This window comes from Larimichthys crocea, chromosome XI (assembly GCF_000972845.2).
Source record: "Larimichthys crocea isolate SSNF chromosome XI, L_crocea_2.0, whole genome shotgun sequence".
In the NCBI taxonomy this organism is placed as follows: Eukaryota; Metazoa; Chordata; class Actinopteri; family Sciaenidae; genus Larimichthys; species Larimichthys crocea.
This window is the reverse complement of record NC_040021.1, coordinates 21,713,910-21,733,546: the sequence shown is the minus strand read 5'-3', so window position 1 is coordinate 21,733,546 and position 19,637 is coordinate 21,713,910. Positions and strand designations below refer to the sequence as shown.

At 41.5% G+C, this 19,637-nt stretch overlaps 1 protein-coding gene across 1 annotated transcript; it reads left to right on the top strand.

Moving 5' to 3' along the window:
* The first annotated feature begins 14,608 nt into the window (after positions 1–14,608).
* On the top strand, positions 14,609–18,791 carry atf3 (activating transcription factor 3). The gene is made up of 4 exons (XM_010755748.3): positions 14,609–14,764; positions 15,820–16,078; positions 16,190–16,297; positions 16,387–18,791. The coding sequence occupies exons 2-4, from the start codon at positions 15,821–15,823 to the stop codon at positions 16,699–16,701; spliced, it is 681 nt and encodes a 226-aa protein (XP_010754050.2). The 5' UTR covers positions 14,609–14,764; position 15,820; the 3' UTR covers positions 16,702–18,791.
* The last annotated feature ends 846 nt before the right edge of the window (positions 18,792–19,637 follow it).

The window sequence follows — 19,637 nt, the reverse complement described above, 5'->3', positions numbered from 1 at the left end:
TATTAGATTAACATGAAAACTAGATTCTAAATGGTTTATTACGGCATCCTACAGACCAATAAAATGCATAATCCATATTTTGTTTTGTTTCTTTAGTACAAAGTCGTCTAATAACAGATTCTAATGGATCGTGTACTTCATCCTGTCAGTGTTTATTTCACTGCAGTGATTTATCCCTTACGTAGAAACTATGAAATGCACCTTTAACTGAAGTAGCTAAGGCATTATAAATAACTATGACTGGAGCAGCTGGAGTATGTTGGTACTGTACTGTACAAGAAGGAGGGGGGAAAGAGAGGGAGGAAGTCTGAGGAGGGAGGAAAGATGGAAGAGAGAAAAAAGGAAGAGCGGGAGAAGGAAGGCAAAGAGAGGAAGGACTGAGGAAACAATGAGGGATTAAGGAAGGAAGGGAATATGTTCAGTAAGAAAGGGAAGGACATGAGGAAGAACCAGAGTAGTGAAGGAAGAAAGGAAGCAAAAAAAGGAAGTAGTGAGGAAATGAGAGTGGCATGTAAGCATAGGCAGCTCTAAACTATTTTGTCGTCGTGGCGTTCTCACGCTGTGAGGTCGACCGGACGAGTTTAGAGCCACGACGTCACCGACAGCGTCACCGGGCAGACTATATTTACACCACTGTGCTAATGTTTGACTTGTGTTGTACAAAGAGCGCGCATACCTTCACAGAGGTGACACAATCCTGTCAAAGTGTTGGAAACCCGACCTGGACCAAAACACAGGCGATGACAGACGCGAGTGCATGTGGCCTTTACACCAAACACAACAAAAACTTTAACTTTAATATGACAAAACATACGTTTTAAACTAATATCTGAACTGTTTATCATGTTTGGAGAAGTTTCTTTTTAGTTCAAACTGTGAAACAGACAATGATTTATCTTCCATCTCTCAGAGGCAGCAGGAAGTGTTTTTATTTCTGTTTCTGTTGATTTCTGACTGTCAGGAGGAAACAGTGTGCCTACACATCACATACTACTGGTTGAGAGGCTTTTATTTTGGAAAACATTCATATAAAAACTAAATTAAAGGCTCCCCACGATGACATATCCGACTATATTCATCACACAATTTCAATACTGACAAAAACAACCTGTTTAATGACCTTTAATCTTTTCAAATTCAACATGTGGAGCCTAACTTGGTCATTTGCCAACACACACACACACACAGGATCATTTACACTTCCCAACAGCAACTATGCTTTGATAATTATTTCTGCAACGCCTTCCTCTTCCTCCGTTGCTTCATATCAGATTTTACAGCCATAATCTAGGACAGATGATAAATCACAATAACCGTGGTCGGTAAATACGTCTGTCTCTTCTCATCAGTGACCCGATGCCAGAAAATACCAGAAGCTGTTTCCTCACACACAGGTTGTGTCAGCATGCCTGTGTGTGTGTGTGTTTGTGTCTTCCTGTTCGTTAATAGTGGTGACAAGAAGTACTTCAATTAATTACACAGACTTTGAGCCAACAGTTGATTACAGATGACTCCAAATGACCTGCATGAACAAACAGGACACTTTGGCCGTTTCTAATTAAGTCAGATTTTATGGAGGTGTATTAGTGCCACACCAGTAAATTGTTCTAAGAGTTTATTGTTGTAGTATGATGCTTTTTTCACAATATAACAAGATATTTTTACATTACAACTTCACTGTATGTTATAAAAATAATATTTATCTTGTTACAATGTGAAACATTTCATTTTGTCATAACTTGTTATAGCATACATTGTTCTGATGTGTCATTAAAACCGTAAAAGATTAAACTTTTTTTTGCTATAACAATGATATCAAATTGAAACATGAAACATTTCCCGTCATAACAATAAATCGCATGTAGTCACCCGTAAAGTTGAAAAAAGTTACACTATGAATCTTGTTTTAATGTGAAACATTAAGACAAGTTACCTGTTATACCACAAGAATATTTCACATTATAATATAATTTATATTGTTATAATTGACTTATAAGTTAGTGTTAAATGTTTTATGTTATTACAATAAGGTTCCGTATTATAGTGATACGTTTTTCATGATAAGTCTGTCTGTTGTAATCATGTAAAAATATCTTATGACGTAAAAAACAACTTTCAAAACTTTTCATGTTTCAACACGACACTCTGATACGCTTCTTTTTTCCTGTTACGGCAGCAAGATCCTCCCGCAGGATTCAGTCGGATTCCCTTTCAAACGTTATCGAAACAGTGTCATGTTCGTTCACATTTGAATCAACACGGAATAAAAGTTCCCTGCAGCTGCTTTAAGTAAAAAGTAGCACTACACCACAGCTGCTAAAGTAGTCTCGGGTGAAAGTACAAAAAGGATAAACAGCTAAAAGTACATGAAGTACTAGGTGAAAGTACTGTTATATCATATTACTGATGCTTTAACATGTACGGAGTAACAGCAGCGCTGCAGCTGCTGGAGGTGAAACACATTTGAACTTCTGTCCAGCACAGAGTTCTGTTTGTAAAATATAAAAAAGTACAACATTTCCCTGAGTATGAAGTAGTACTTTTGATGGAAACATTACTGTCAAGTAATAGTTCCGCCTTACTTAAAGCACTGTGAGGTAATTTGTTAAATTTGCTGATGCAACAGCCACAAACCTCACACACACGAAACGATGACTCTGACTAAACCACCAGAACTATGAAATCCAGCCGTACATGTGATGCTGGTTCCTGTCTCTGCTACCACACACACTTTACGTTACGAAACTTCATGAATTTACTCCGTTGCACAATTATATGTGTTAACATGTAAGCGTGGTGTTCTCACTGTTGAGAAATCAAACCCGACAAACACGCACTTCAAATGCAGACACACAAAAAAAAAAAAAAATCTGAGCCACAGATTTCAACTCCGGTTTCATTTAAAATGCGGAAAACTTCTGCAGACCCTCCTGCTCTTTCCACGAAAGATACAATGAAACTTTAATCATCGCTGCAGGGGGAAAAGGAGAGGCTGCAGCAAAGAGACAGAACAAAAGAACGAGGAAAGAGTTCAACAAAGTGGGCGGATTTGTCACACTTCGTTATACTGCAGCTTCATGGGAAATTAACACATTGTTGCGCAATAATAAATCCTGTTTCTGGCATAAAAACGATGTGAACATGTTGAGCGCATGAATGTCAGCAGGCGTTTTAAGACTGCACAATAATCCCAAGATGTTTTAATGACAACGTTCAGACAAAATCCACTTTGGATGAAGTGTTTTAATCCAAATGTTCACCACATCTTTCAGTTTTAAAAATACCTGTAACCAGGAAAACAAATAGGACACATGAAGGACTGTGTGAGAGAACAGCAGGGAAACATTAATTTTACCTGTTGGATTAAATTCCAACATGCAAAAGCAGGAACAAGTCAGACGAGAAGTTTTCAGCCTCGAGGCGATTGCAACACGGTTTCCACAAAAGCTTCTGCATCTCGATAGCAGGAAGGTAATTCACGTGAAGTTTCCTTTCTCTGTAATGTCATGGACATAATGGACTTCCTGTTCGGGGTTTTGTTTAGTTGCAAAGAACAGTGTGTGAAGCAGCGCCCGGGCCGTGCAGTTAGAAAGCGCTGCAGAAAATGTGAGAGATAAAAAAACTTTAATGAAAGTTTAATGAGACCTGAGGGGGGAACTGGGCCACTGCAGCAGAATGATTCAATCTACAACAAAGAGATGCATCAGATTCAAGCTTCAGCAGCTTCATCACGCTAACAGAGAAGAGAGATAAACACTTTTAGAGATATGTTGAAATGTTATACCTGAAGGTGAATAACAGAAATTTAGTTAAAAACTGGAAGTTATTCCAACGTCTGCGTTGTTTTAAACATTTCAGTGACTATAACTCCACTATTCAGCACAACATGTCCATAAAGGCTGCTGAACCCGGTTACGTTGCCCAGCTCCGGTTCTGGCACGACACCGGCTCCGGCTGTTCTAAACGCCTATGGTGGTGCAAACACTAAAGCCTGTTACCTTCCACCCAAAGTCCGGTTTTAACGTTGACCTCTAGACATTCTGTCTTCTGACCTACAAGTTACCACATCAGTGCTCACATGAAGTCACCACAACGTCTCCATGTTGTTCCTGTCACGACTCTTTGATTTACACAACAGGAACACATCTGAAAATAAGTGTATAAAATTGGTAATTACCATACTATACTGTTTATATTCAAGTAAATACTGTACAAATTGTGTAATGATGTTTCTGTGTAATAAATCCAGGCTGGAAAATACTAAAACACCTGTTTCTATAATTTTATGCTAATATTAGATTAAAGCAATCATCAAGAGGCAAACCCAGATGTACCTTTTGTTAATATGAAGCTTTTTCTTGGTTATTAGGTTGGTAATTATGTCATCACATAGTAATTACCTCTTTATCATCAAGCTATTAGCCAACTGCCAAAATAAAGTCGACACTGCATGCATATGTTTTGCTTGGTGGGGGGTTGCAATCTGAATATACACATCTAGATGCCATTAAATCCTATAAGCTGGTTCTTTAGTACATGTTTATAGGCAAAAATTACATTGTTTTCACAGCAAAACATGCTGACAGGCTGATAAAATGTGATTCTTAATAAACCCACAAACAGCTGATCTGTGACTGAGATTAATATGAATGAGGAACAAAGAAAGTGTGAAGTGGGGGAGAGAGGCGGGAGGACTAGAGGAAAGGGAACGAAGAGGAGAAGTTGGGGCAACAAGAGACGAAATATAAAGAGGAGGTGATAGAGGGAGTTGATGATGAAAGGAAAAGAGGAATGTAGGGAAGAGGGTAAGGAAAGGATGCATGCACAGAAAGTCACCTGTAACTATTTCTGCTGCTCATACACAATGACATCACCTCCCTTATAAAAACAGGTTGGCATCAGCCACACAAAGCTGCTGCATCAGCTGCTTTTAAACCAGTTCAGGTCCTGTACTGAGTTTAACAGTGGAACCAGTTTGGTCAGTGAACTGGTGCAAAGGCCAAAAACACTGAATCACTGTTTATTGTCCTCTGACCTTTAGCTGCTTTAGCTCAGCGTGGTTCCTTTATGAAAGATCAGTCTATACACGGACCACCTCTGTTACACCAAGCAGCCCACAGATGACACCTACGCAGCCACAGCCGCCCACTGTTTGAGGTTCAGGAGCCGGATAATCAGCGTTAACATGAAAAGCAGCCGGAGTTTTATTTACCGGATTAAAAAGAAAACCTCCAGGGAGGAAAAATTGTTTTTCAAGGACGAGAAACAAAGAAATCCACAAAGATCAAACACATGCTGGAAGCAGAGAATACTGCAGAAGAGTTCACGTGATACCAGAGTCCAGGACCACGGTACCAAGCCTGGTCTTTGTCTTATCGGAGTTAGAAACTTCATCAGGCTCAGGAGCACCTGGACCAGAACCTCTGTATCAAGTGAAAGTCAATCAAGCACAAAATGATCCCAAAGAGACACAAGACTACAAAGACACATAACCCCCTACAAGGAGAGGCAAACAACTGCAAAGAGACAAACCAACTACACAGGCTCAAAATGACGACAGACCTAAATCAACCACAAGGGTAAAACTGCAAAGAGACCCCAAACAAGACTACACTACAAAGAGACACAAACGACTACAAAGAAACATAACCCCCTACAAGTAGAGGCAAACAACTGCAAAGAGACACAAATCAACCACAAGGATAGGGAAAACAATTACTATGAGGCTTAAAGTGACTACAAAGAGACACAAATAAACAAGGATGGGGAAAACTGCATAGAGACACCAAACAACTACAAAGAGACACAACCACCACAAGGAGGTCCAGGATGGCTACAAATATGGGCAAAAACAGCAACAAAGAGCCACAAGAGAACAAAGAAAAAGCTCAGGTTGTTCCTAATCTGTATTAATAAAAGACACATGAAAAAGGCAAATACCGTCCATAAAGACACCAAACAATGCTACACTACAAAGAGACTCAAAACCACCACAAGAAGGCCCAGGATGGCTACAAAGATACAAAAAGAGGCAAAAACAGCAACAAAGAGACACAAAAACTAAATAAAGGCTCAAAATGACGACAGACCCAAATCAACCACAAGGAAAGGCAACACTACACAGAAACACAAAAGAACAACTCAATTTATAAAAATAAGACACAAAAACAGGCAAAGACCATCTGTGAAGAGACAGCAAACAAGGCTACTGTCATGGTTGCACAGGTACTGACCCAGAATGCAGGCTCGGACAACGGTTAGTGAGAGAAGGAGATTTATTGTGATGTGGGAGAAGAGGGGAAGCAGTGGAGGGAATGGATGGAGGAGGCACGGAGTCTGGACAGTCTGAAGATGGTGGATGGAGAGCAGGCAAGCAGGTGGCAGGAGGTGACGGTGGTGGTGGACCTGAGCACAAGAGATCAGAGGTTAGAGGTCAGGAAATCAACAAGGAACAATAGTTTAAGCCGGTCTGACCGTGATCTGCCACAGAGGCTGAACAAACGATCTGACAAGGAGCGGGAGGAAGGCCGGAGTTTATATGCAGGAGGAGTGATGAGTTGATGGAAGGCAGGTGAGCTGAGGAACGGCAGGTGTGCTTCATCTGTGATTATCCAGGAGGGAAGAGGGAAAAGTGACACGCCCACAACACAGACAGAGACAAGTAAACACAACACGAGGATGGGAAACAAGGGGGAACCCATCGTGACTGCTACACTACAAAGAGACTCGAAACCACCACAAAGAGGCCCAGAATGATTGAATGGTGATTGCAAAGACACAAAAAGAGACACTGCAGACCCGACTACAACCAAACCTTTCAGCCTGGGGTCCTATGATGGGACTGTCCACGACTGTTTCATGTATTTCAGTGAATAGACAACATTACTATTAATATAGTACTGTCTGCTGTTGCCAGGACTTCAAGTCTGAACACAAAACGTGTATTCAGAGTCAAAAACAAGTCCTCAAACGGATCGAGGTCAGAGTTCACACAGTCCTGTTCCTCATATCTCACACTGTGTCACATGATGCCGCTGACTTCATTAGCTCCTAACCTTCAGCCTGTCGTAAACACTGAATCATCGCTCTGTATGCAGCATCAAACTGGTGCAATTATGATGAATCATAATAACATCCATCGTGTTTCACATCGATCCTCAGCTCGGCTCTCTGTTGCTGTGAATGATGCACAGCCGTTATTAAAACCTGAATCTGTGCTCTGTCTTTAAACCAACGTGACAGAATCAAAAACTGAACACTGCAGAAAGAAAGTAAAAGAAGAACGGCCGGGATCGAGAGGGCGGGGGGTGCAGAGTCTGGACGTACAGCTCATTAGGAAAGTGAAAGGTTCATGTTACTATGTTTGGAATGACACGCTATAAATAAACATCACAGTGATTTCACTTCATCATACGTGTCGAGAGGAAAAATCCACACGTGACAGTGCTGTGTGTTCGAGAGCAGAGGCAGATGAAGAAAAAAATATCATCCGCAAAGTTTAAATGAAGTTAAATATGCTGTCGCCATGGAAACACAGTAAACAACGTGGACAGGAAGAAACAACTCCATGACCTCGATAATGATGTATAATATGAATAAAATCAATTCTATACCAGTGTGGATTTATGGATTGAACTGAATTGTTCCTGCAAATAAATTTATAATAGTTTATTTTGTTAAAAAATATAAAACTTAGAAAAGAATATATTACAACAGATGTTTAGGACCACTGATTTGAGATTTTTGAGAGTGAAGTCAGGGTGCTAGTATAAAGTATAAAAGTATGAAGTTGTAATATTTCGAAATAGAAGTCCCTATATTTTAAAAAAAAGCTGAAATGTTACAAGAAAAAAGTCAGAATAGTAATTCGTTATCTTTAATGTTAGTTTAAATATAGATATCGAGATCGATATATATATAATATAATATATATATAGATAGTAGATATTATATATAGCTATAATATACATGTAGTTGTGTTATTCATTCGCGTGCATTTTCTTATTTCTGCCTTTGCCTTTTTAACTAGAACCTCCACTTAGGTATGTAAGATTCTAACTTTATTCTGAAAACATAAATCTTATGTAATCTTAAATATCAGATATTCTAAATGTGTCCCTGTGCTGCCTCACTGTCTGATATATGAAGGTTTTTAGATTTCCAGTTTTCCATGGAGCTCTAATTAACAGTAATTAACAGTAATTAACAGTAATTAACAGTAATGCACCTGCAGTGTTTTTATGATGCGGCCGTTTTCGGTATTACGGTTTCCTCAGCTCCGTTTCAGATTTACCGGAATGCGGTGACTCAGACCGAAAGTGCAAAATGATCTCGGCTGCCGTAAACCCTAAAACCCGGTTTACCACATTAACACCGTACAGTAAAAGAGATGCATTACCCCATCCATCCATCCATCCATCCATCCATCCATCCATCCGTCCGTGCTTCACGCACCCCGCCCCGCTGCTCATCAGTGGCGTGATGCAGGAGGAGGAGGAGGAGGAGGAGGAGGAGGTGGAGGAGGAGGAGGGGATTTCCCGGATATCCCGTGAAGAAGAAAAAGGAGAAGAGGAGGAGGAGGAGGAAGAACCGCAGCTTCCCGGAAAAGATGAGGTAATGTGGATATGAACTAAACTATATTCAGTCTTATTTATATTTACAGTGACTGCTGGATATAATCTGAATATATGAATATGAATCAACATCACGCAATACTAGATAATAATAATAAACAATTTTATATGAATTTATTTAACATTAAATTTAGATTTATTTTGTGATTTAGTGTCCTGTATAATTAATTCATAAAATAATTCATTCGTTGTATCATTTTTTTTTTTACATATTGCAGCATAATGTTCCATGTCGGTGTTTTAATTCTATATTTTTCTATAGCAACCGAGCTGTAAACAGAAGCTCCTCTGTCCTCCTCCTCCTCCTCCTCCTCCTCCTCCTCTTTTATTCTCAGCAGGAGCGGGTTACGTCACCCTCCTTCTTTCCGGGAAATAATACCCCTCATCCTCTTGGTTGCTTTACCGGGCAACCAGCGGGGCAACCGGGAAGAGACACCGGGAGGATGGGAAGCCTGTCCTCCTCCTCCTCCTCCTCCTCCTCCTCCTGTTTCTCCTCTTCGCCACTTCCCGTCATCACCATAAGCACTTTTATTTCATTATCAGAACATTTCTAAGTATCATTTAGAAGTACAGGAAACAGCAACAACACAAACTAGACTAACAAGAACAACAACTCCTTTGTTCCTAATCTGTAAATCTGGGAGTGGAGATCGAGATAGATTATGACATAACAAAACCAAAATTATAAAAATACACCCACAAATATTTGCTCTTTTATTTTTTACTCTTTGGGCATGTCTCGGTCAAACATTACAGACATCCTACAACAAAACAAAGTGCACAAAGACCCACAGATAGTTCAAAACTCAAATATATTCACAGATATACGGAGTTTAATTCCTTGGATCACCTTCTTATTATCTGGTGTGAACATGAACCGTGTGTTTTCATCTCAATCACAAGAAAACAAAACAGAAACCATAAAATCAACAATCATCAAAACTGGGACTAAGGTCAGTGTGGACAGTTTTAATCGCATTCAATTAAATAAAATGGAAATCAGTTTTTTAGATTTTTTGGTCTGTTTTGCTTCCATAACACGTCGTCTTTCCGACCAGTGGAAAGAAAACACCCCAAATCCACACTCAGGTGTTTGTCTGACTTCACTTTGTCTGTAGATTTCATCAGAAGTTACATTAGATAATGTCTCATTTGCATATTTAAACATAAAACTGCAAACAGACAGTGCTATGATCTACACAGCGGTATGTTCATGTGTGTATATATTAGCAGTATGAATCTAAAACAAATATTAATATTTCGTCTTTTTGCTTCCGCTTGTGTCGTTTCGCTCTACAGAGTTCAGATGAGGTAACGAGGAAGTGTTAATCAGCATCATGAAAGCATGCATGTACACACTTCCCTTTAAAAAACGCTGCTGCAAGCGTTTACGCGCGGTGACGCATCGCCTGATTGAGCCTGATTTCACGTCGTAACGCCGAGGCCTGAGGACGCGCTGTGACGCCACTGCCTCCAAAAAAAGGGGGGGTTGGAAATATGAAGGGGAAGTGGCAGAAATGGCCAATGACCTTATAGCAAAGACGCAGACTGGACAGACTGATGTCATGACGAGAAGCTGCAAAATCATGATGGTGACAGTTAGATAAAGTCTTTTTCTCCCCGTTAACTCTGCTGCAGTTTGTCAAACTGTGGGAATGAACGCGGACGCCGAGGGAAGACGGAGCGTTTCTAAGAAATCCCTGCAGATGATATGGCCAAACATTTATGGCCTCTTTTGGTTTTCACTTTCCCTTCTGAGAACAATCGACTCTCAGGATGAGAAACTCTTGATTCATTTCTCTCATAGTGAAACTTGCAGCACTGTGATATCACGTCTGAGTGTTCGTAAGCAGCACACGTAAGCCTGCAGTCTCCAGGAAGTGAAGTGAAAGCCGACCAGCAGGTGAAAGTGAGAGCGCTGCTGTGCTGCCACTTTCTGCTCCACTATCAGGTTAAATTCAGTGTTTTTTCTTTAGTTTTTTTTACATGTGAGACTAAAGTTCACGCCTGATACGAGGCAACATGAGGCAGGTTTATTGTCTGAGAGGAAACACGGCTTTAAAAGGTCAAAGAGCAGGTGAGGAAACCAGGAGATAACACAACACTGTGTTCAAAAGTTCAAATTCATCTCAGATTATTGACATTATAACAGTTTCTCCTCACAGTTTACTCATTATTCACTAATTACTTATTAACTAAATGCATTTTTATCATCAAAACCAGTTTTACGTCCTCATTCTCACTCACTTTTGACATTTAAACTCTGCTTGCATTAACTTTAACTTTAAATATGACATATCCACTTCCCCTGACAACATGACTCCATGCGTGAAATGTTCATTCTCACAGCTGAACGCCCAGAAAGTCCCGGCCCGGAGATACGTACTGCAAATTAATCTGTTTTAAATCTTGGCAGACAAGCAGAGGGGTTTGATGGGTGTAACGCTGGGCGTGAACACACACACACACACACACACACACACACAGCTCGGTATGAAACTCTTCAAATATAAAAATAGAGAATGTAATATTTAGCCAGCGGGTTAGCGCCCTGATCATTTGGTATTAATAGTCAACGGGGTCAGCGATGACTTCACGCCGCAGCATCATCACACTGAACTCTTAAACTTTTCAACACCCGTCTGCCTGCTGAGTGTGTGTGTGTGTGTGTGTGTGTGTGTGTGTGTGTGTGTGTGTGTGTGTGTGTTTGAGCTACAAGATTTTCCTGATTGTCTGTTTTCATACGGACAGTTCAAATTCAGATTCACAGACACAGCGTTCTCCCATCGGAGGGTCAAAACTGAAACTGAACAGCGCGCCACAGGCCAAAAACAAACACCTAAAATGTTTTTATAGCACAATAAAAGTGAAGCAGCCGTAAAGACACCATCATCATCTGTTTCCAGTTTCAGTGTAAACATCAGGACACGTCTTCTTCTGAAGAACACTGACGTGGTACGGTTAGATTACATCAGATGTTACAAAACACATGAATCCATTTTCATACGAATCAAAACCAGAACTAACCACACTGCTGAAAAGAAAAGAACTTTTCCTGAGAAGTCTTTACATAACTCCACCTTCATCCTCTCTGCCCCAGATTTCATCTCATCTCTAAACTCTTTAACCCTGAAATGAATCTGTTCACTCGGTGACAGCTGAGCGTTTCTCAGGAAGGAAACACCGTCTGGTCGATTATTAACCGTTTCATGGCTTTTTTCCCGCCGTGCGGTGACACTCCGGTTATTCGGCCGCGTGGACGCAAACGAACTGCGGATGAAAAATCAGCACTGAGGTGTTTTCCAGGAAAATAGATCCAAAACTAAAAATAGACACACACATGTCACACACTCATCAGCAGAGCTGGAAGTTTCTACATCAGTCATTTCAGTCACATTGCAAATATCATGTTTCCTGTTGTACAATTCACTTCGGGTAAAGTCGTGAACTTTAAGGGCGCCGTCTTACATAACTTTGAAACTCTCATGATTTTAATGGATTCAGTGAAAGTGAAAGTTTTTCTGGTTTGCGAGGCAAAAGAAACTCAAAGTTTCTAGATTACGACAGTCAGAGGCGTCGAGCTGGAAATGACAGGAAATGAGTGACGACGGAGGAAAAGAAAGAAAGAGGAGAAGGCAGACGAGGATGACACGATGTCTTAGGACCAGCTATATGTGGAAGAGGTGTCGGTCGATCTCTTCACTTGATATGATGGACCAGAGTTGACTTTATTCTTTAAATGCGACATAAATAAAAAAAAAGACTTCCTCCTCTCATTGTTCTCCTGATTCCTGGCCTTATTACTCTTCCGTAGGAAAGAGCTCTGCCTCTCCGCTCGACAAAATACAAATCTAGACTTAAATCTATGAGCAGAATTATTATTACTAAAAATAAAGAGAGAACACAGTAAAGGCAGACGCCATCCACAGGGCACGAGAGGTCACTGAATGGATTGAAGAGTATGAAAATGACGGTACAATCTTTGCATGGAGCAGATTTTGAACCGACTTGTTGGACCGCACCCTCGTTTCAAACACCGAATGAGTTCATGGCTCCAGCAGAGCTCAGAGACGAGCTGGTAAAGGTTGTAGCAGGCCTCGTCAGGAGGCGAGAGGGGGCGGGGAGTCGGTGGTGGTTGGTGATGAAAGCTGCCGCCATATCAGCCAATAGCGACAGTCAGTTGCAATAGCCGATATTGAACAAGTAGACGGAGTATATGTTGCACTAAAGTGTCAAGATCTGGACCTGAAACATGGAGACACACTGGATTTCATCTGGGTTCATTTTAACGACTGTTTCTGACGCAGGAAGAAGTAAAAACTGAAACATGAACAGAGAAAAAGGAAGAAGAAGAAGAAGAAGTACCACCGTGCTTCTGCTGCCAGTATATTAAAGTCATTAAACTGTAATTACACTGATTGTACCTTTAATGTGACATCCGCTATTTGTATTTACACCACGACTACAAAACTACTGCCAACACTTGTACAACTACAACTGTCTGTACAACTACAGGACAGTTACCACCGCTTGAAGGAATATTACTTTAATTTTCCACAAAAGCTACAAGTAGTACTTCTGAACTGCTACCACCTGGTTCCAGTAGTAATAATATCAGTCATGTACTTTTAAGGTAGAAACACAACTTCTCCCTTCTCCTGCTGGGAAATCCCCGTCTGCCTCAGCAAACAAGATCAACTCATTAACCGATGAAGGCCAATTAAGACGATCGATTCCAGTAAAGCCACTTCAAACCTGTGGACAATGTCCAAGAACATTTTCTTTACCTACCCACCAGCTGATCTTCACTTCTTGGGAAAGGTTATTTGAAATTTTTAGACAAACTTTGAGCTCATGAATTAAGAAAAATCTACAGCCGATCACAGTCCGTCCATCTCCCCGCGTGTCTGTCTGTCTCATAGTTTTATACCCCGGCTGGTGAGATGTAACCGCAGAATAAATAACCGCCGTGTGTCATTCAGCTCGAACGGCTTTATTCACTCGTTAGTGTGGAATGTCGGGAATGGACATCCATCTCCGAGGGGACGGAGAGGAAGTGGAAGAGCTCTGAACTGTTCAGTTGTTTAATTCTTGTCATTCCAACACAATTAGTCAGATTGTTGGACAACTGAGGAGATAAGGAGGGAGGAAGAAAGGGTGGATAAATAAAGGAGATAAGAAAGGGATTAAAGTGATAAGCTGGGAAAGAGGGAGAGCAAGAAGAAATAGGAAGAAAATGGGACATGGGAAAGAAAGAAAGAAAGAAAGAAAGAAAGAAAGAAAGAAAGAAAGAAAGAAAGAAAGAAAGAAAGAAAGAAAGAGACACAATGAAAAAGAAGTAAGGAAAAGTTAGAAGGGAAGGAGGAAGAAGAGACTGATCATATGGGGAGGAGAGAAAGTAGAGGAGGAAAGGAAATAAGACAAGGAGAGTAGGAAGAAAAGGAAGAAGGAGTAGAGACGGGGAGGAAGAGTAACAAGAGTGACATGATGGAGGGATGGAGAGGACTGAAAAAAGAGAAGGAGGACAAGAGTGAGGACGGAGAAACAGGTGACAGATGAAGATAAAAGGAGGAGTGAAGGAAAGGGAATGGTAGAAAAAAAAAGGGTGAGACGATGACAGACGGGTGGAAAGAAGGATGGAGGAGATGTGGGAAAAGAGGAGGAGGTAGAGAAGGGGGGAAAAAGGAAGCGGGAAGAGGAAAAGTCTGGGAGTAGGTGGAGGAAGGAAGAAAAAAGAGAGAGAGGGGAGGGAGGAGAAAGGGAGGAGGGGGAGGAGAGGGAGGAGGGGGAAGCCTGTCCTGTTATGGCAGAGCAGCTCGGGGTTGCTCGATTGCATCATCGCAGGATAAGCTTTCTATAAATAGGATGACGTCACCCCCTCACCTCCTCCCTCCACCCTCACCTCCTCCCTCTCTAGTAGAATTCCTGGTGGCGTCACGACGCGCCGCCCCCGGTCCGGTCGGTATATATGCGGGTGATGCAACGGCTCCGGCCACAAGCGCAACTTTACGCACCAGCCAGCGAGGAAGCGAAACACAAGAAGGAGGAAGGAGAGTCCGCGAAGTATAAGAGGAGGTTTCACACGTCCCCGCGTCCAGTCCGTCTGATCCAGTCACTCAAAGCTTTACCAGGTATGTGGGGACTTTTCTCTCCGGGGGATCAGGTGTTGTTTTGCGGCAGGGTGGGGGGGTTGTTTTGGAGCTGTGTTTGTCCCGCGTAAGAGCGCTCAAGTCCCGGCGCGTCTCTCTGCGCGCTCCGCTGTCCCGGGACGCTTCAGCAAAAAAAAACTTTTAAACTTTATGAGATGAAATGAAACAAATAAAAAAAGAAGAGGCGCAGATTTAATGATGATCTGACACTTTTCTCTGAATTCTTAACTTTAAAAAAGTCAAAACGTGCAAGATCTGGTGAAGGTTTTTTATTTTTTTAAAGTTAAACTGAGGCTCGTTTTGCTGTTTTTTGTCATAATTTGGATTTGTTTACATAGAAAACAGCTGTATTTACTCGCGATTGAATTGACAATGAGTAATACTGGGTTGTAAATATGATAATAAACCATAATTCAGTTTGCAGAATCAAACAGAATAACAGAAAAACAGGGAGAATAAGTCAGTTCACGTGTTGAACGTGTTTTGTTTTGGAGTCACAGAGCTCATATCCAGTAAACATCATAATCATCTTATCAGGCTGTCAGTCATAATTGTCCATGAGTCCCTCCTCCTCCTCCTGTTGAGATGACAAACATTCACACCTATGAACGGGTCACTTTGATTCTTTATGGCCAGGCAGACATTTGTTCTAAGCTCAGAGGCAGACTCTGGATCTGGATCTGGGACCATCACCTGAGTCCTCTTCAGATAAACCTGCATTTAAACACAAAGCTCGTCTTGCAACATGTGTTTGTGTTTGTGGAGCTGTTGTGTAATATTTCATACCTGTGTCATTATTACTCAGCAAAAAAAAAAAACTTTATTTATGACTCTTATCTTGAGTTAAGATATGTTTAATCTGCAGTAATTGTGCTACTTAATGTTGAGATTACTCAACTTTATTGTGTTTAAACCTTCATGTTATTACTATAATATCTTTTATGCACAACAAGCTTGTAAATTGTTTTATTATTTGTATGTATAAATTGTTTTATGTGGATCACACTGACCCCCCTGACGTGGTCTTTGGTTTCCAGAATGATGCTGCAGCACTCGGGTCCCTCGCTCGCTGACATCAGCTGCTCCGCCCTGGTGCCCTGCCTCTCCCCGCCGGGCACGCTCACCCTGGACGACTTCACCAATTTCACGCCCATCGTGAAAGACGAGCTGCGGCTGGCCATCCAGACCAAGCGGCTGTCCAACGGGCTCAGCGTGGACATGAGCTCCGACGGCGCCAGCTCCAGCTCGGACCGAGCCTCGGAGCACCTCGCCTGCGGATCGGGAGTCAGGAGAGAGGTGAGGGAAACTACAGCATGTGGTCATCTTGTATTTTCTGACACTGACTTTACTTGTTTTTTTTTTTATGAGTAGAAAGTAATGACACTGTATCTCTTCTTGGTGTTTCAGGTGACTCCTCAGGAGCATGAGAGGAGGAAGAGGAGGAGGGAGAGGAACAAGATCGCTGCCGCCAAGTGCCGCAACAAGAAGAAGGAGAAGACGGAGACTCTGCAGAAGGTAGGCCAAAGTACAAAGAAGTTGGACTAACAATGTTTTATGAAAGCACAGCACTAACCGTTTACTTCTCCCCCGCTTCTCTTCTTCAGGAGTCGGAGAAACTGGAGAGCGTCAACGCCGACCTGAAGGCTCAGATCGAGGAGCTGAAGCATCAGAAGCAGCAGCTGGTCTACATGCTCAACCTGCACCGACCGACCTGCATCGTCCGAGCCCAGAACGGCCAAACGCCCGAGGACGAGAGGAACCTCTTCATCCAGCACATCAAGGAGAGCACCTTACAACTCCACAACCTCACTTCCTCCACCACCACCGCCGCAGCCACCACCACCTCCATCTCCACGGTAGCACCTCTTGACGGAGGATTCCTGACCCTCGATCACATCCAGTGTCCCAGTCACCTATGAGCGAGCGACCGGGTGGTTTCTTTTTTTGCCACAAGACTTGCGACGCTTCCACCTGCCGCCGTCGACGTAGCACTATGAGTGTCCGAGAGGCGGGAGGTGGAGCGGCCACATTGACTTATGACCACGAGAATGACAGACGCCACATTTGGATGACTTCTCGGTCTCATTCACAAAGCTGCTAGAGAGAGACAGAGTGGCATGAAGTGACCTCAGCATCCCCTGAAACCGAAGCTGCTGACCGGGCGTGACATGCCATGGACTTCACCTTGACATGCATTGTGTTTTTGTTTCTGTTAAACATTACAGTCAGGGCCAAGGACAGACGTTAAAGCACTAAGAGACAAAACAAAACCATCATTTTTTAAATTATATTTAATGGTATTTTGAATAGATGAGAGTCTGATTCAGTGTCTGATTTTTGTACCAAAGTGTGATTTCAAGGTGATCAAGGCACAAAGAAAGTAGATCGACCGTCTGAGTGTGTTTGAGCTGCAAGTCACCGACTTTAAAAAACAAAACAAAAAAAAAGATGTTCGTGCTTCGTGTATGGAAAATAATATATTTATTAAGCGACTACTGTATGACATGTCATCGCCGTATCGACCCTGTCTGCTCGTCATTTATCCAACGTGAACTACTAAATTTGCTGCTACTACTACTACTAACCACTCAGGACCTATGTTAGCTGTGGAAGTCAATTCTTCTGTTTTGTTTTTTTTTGCTGTCAAAATTTATGTCACGTCAGGTTGTAGCAGTCACAAAAGGGAAATGTACTTTGCGGACAGGGTTTCTAATTCTGCACTTAATCAGAAAAGCATGTACGCAGACGATACCTTACTTTTCTTGATAATTAGAAAATTTGACGGCAAGTCCCCCCGCCCCAAAAAAAAGAGAAATAAGAAAGATATGACATTGTATATAATTTCACAGGTACACTTTATTTATCACTGCGTTCCCTCTTAAGGTAAAACAGACCTAGTGTTGCTTTTTTTTACATCTTCTGTGACGATGAAGCTTCACATGTAGTGTTATTTTTTCAAACATGTTGTTTTCTACATAAAATCTTGTATATTGTATCGACCTGCGCATTAACTCTGTGCTACTGTATGTAAAAAAAAAAAACACCGGATGCCTCCTTTTTTTGGTCTTGACAGAGCGAAACAAACAAACAAACAAACAAACAAAAAAAAAAAGATTATTTTTTAAAAATGTATTTTATTAATAATAACCTTTTTGGTTTTGAAGTTGTGTTCACTAGATATCATTAGCTAGGTATCGTAAGTGTGGCGTCAGCTCGCGGCTGGTCCTTTAACGCGCTTGACTCTGAAGTTATGGAAGACGATGTGTGTTGTATGAACTCTATCAGTATCCAGGCTTTGACTCACTGCCAAATCTCTGGCCTGTTTGATTTAGAAACGAAGGGAGTGTCGAGGGAGTGTAATGAACGAGGATCACAAAGATTTTTATCCTGTCAAACGCTGCTCACAGGATCAACCCATGAGCAGCGTTTGTCCGTTTGTCCATCCTTCCTCAGTCACTCTGCAGTTAACGTGTCAGGAGGGAAACTCTGGTTATCAGTATTTTAATAATTCAACTCTTCTTCATCGAACAGACTGAACATCATCTTTGCTTATTAGCGTCTATGGTTATTTAAAAGTTTCGTCGCTATTTAGGGAATATTTTCAAACAGCACATTACTGTATGTGGATTCACAGTGAGGACTGAAGTTTTTTGTTTGCATGGTAGAAATGACAGAGAAGGTTTATTTTGTTTATGGCGTGTCGTATGTGAGAGAAAGAGTCACACGGTTAAAGGGACGCAGGCGTCTGCGTGTGTTCGTGGCGTGGATGTTGTTGTTGTTGTTCTTTGTCCCGTTGCTGGTTGGATGGATTCTGCCGTGCCTACTTCTACTGGAGGCTTTTATTGTTTTTCTTTAGCTGCTCGACTGTTGGAGCGCCGTGGCCTAAATGAATGAACTGTAGGCTGTCAGGTACAACTGCACTGCTATTACCAATGTGTTCTTCCATCTTTGTGATCTGTCAACTTTTGTTTTTGATACTTTGTTAATTAAAAATGTGTATTGCAAATAACGCTGACCTCTCGTGGTGTTGTTTCTGTTGGTTTCTTTGTACTCACCTCACCCTCTCTCCCCTATACAGAGAAACAAGCGAGGCTGTTAATGCATGATAAATTAAAAAGGCCTTATTTAAAGACACGCAATAGACACAAGAGGCTCATTCAAAGGTAACAAACGCATCTTATTTCCAGGTGATTATATCCTAATAAAAACATTCTGCATATTATTTTCCATTCTCTACACAGAGCCCCATAAATCTGACACAGTGGATCTTTAAAGGTCACGTGTCAATCTTAAATTAAGACATCAAGGTTTCTGCAATAAGATCCAAATATACGCTACGTTTACGATATCGGAATTTTAAACTTTGATACAATACTAGTATTAAAAAGTGATGCTTGATATCTCTTCCATCAACATTTTGTAGCTCTAATTTTGGATTTTTATTACCTGCAATTCTGTTTTTGCTGGCAGAGGCTTCCTGTTAACGACATAGCCCGCCTCACATCGAAACTAAGACACTGGTACAAGATGACATAACGGCACCAACTAGGTGTGTTCACTGTTTACCTTTGAGGTCTGGGTATTAAGTCTTCAACATAATACCAGATAACATCTTACTCTGTCTGTGCAGGAGATCACACACGGTGTCTTTAACGTGCACAATCTGGTTTCTGCAGAACTTTACCGAATGTTTAATTAAACAAGATCATATCGCTGTAAACACGTGGGATTGATTATTGATACTTTTGTCTTAACGTTGGCACTGTGAAACCAGCGATGAATCATGCTGCACTAAAAATAATATATGGATAAGAACATTTATCTTGTGAATGATTCAGTCTCCGACACTTTGATG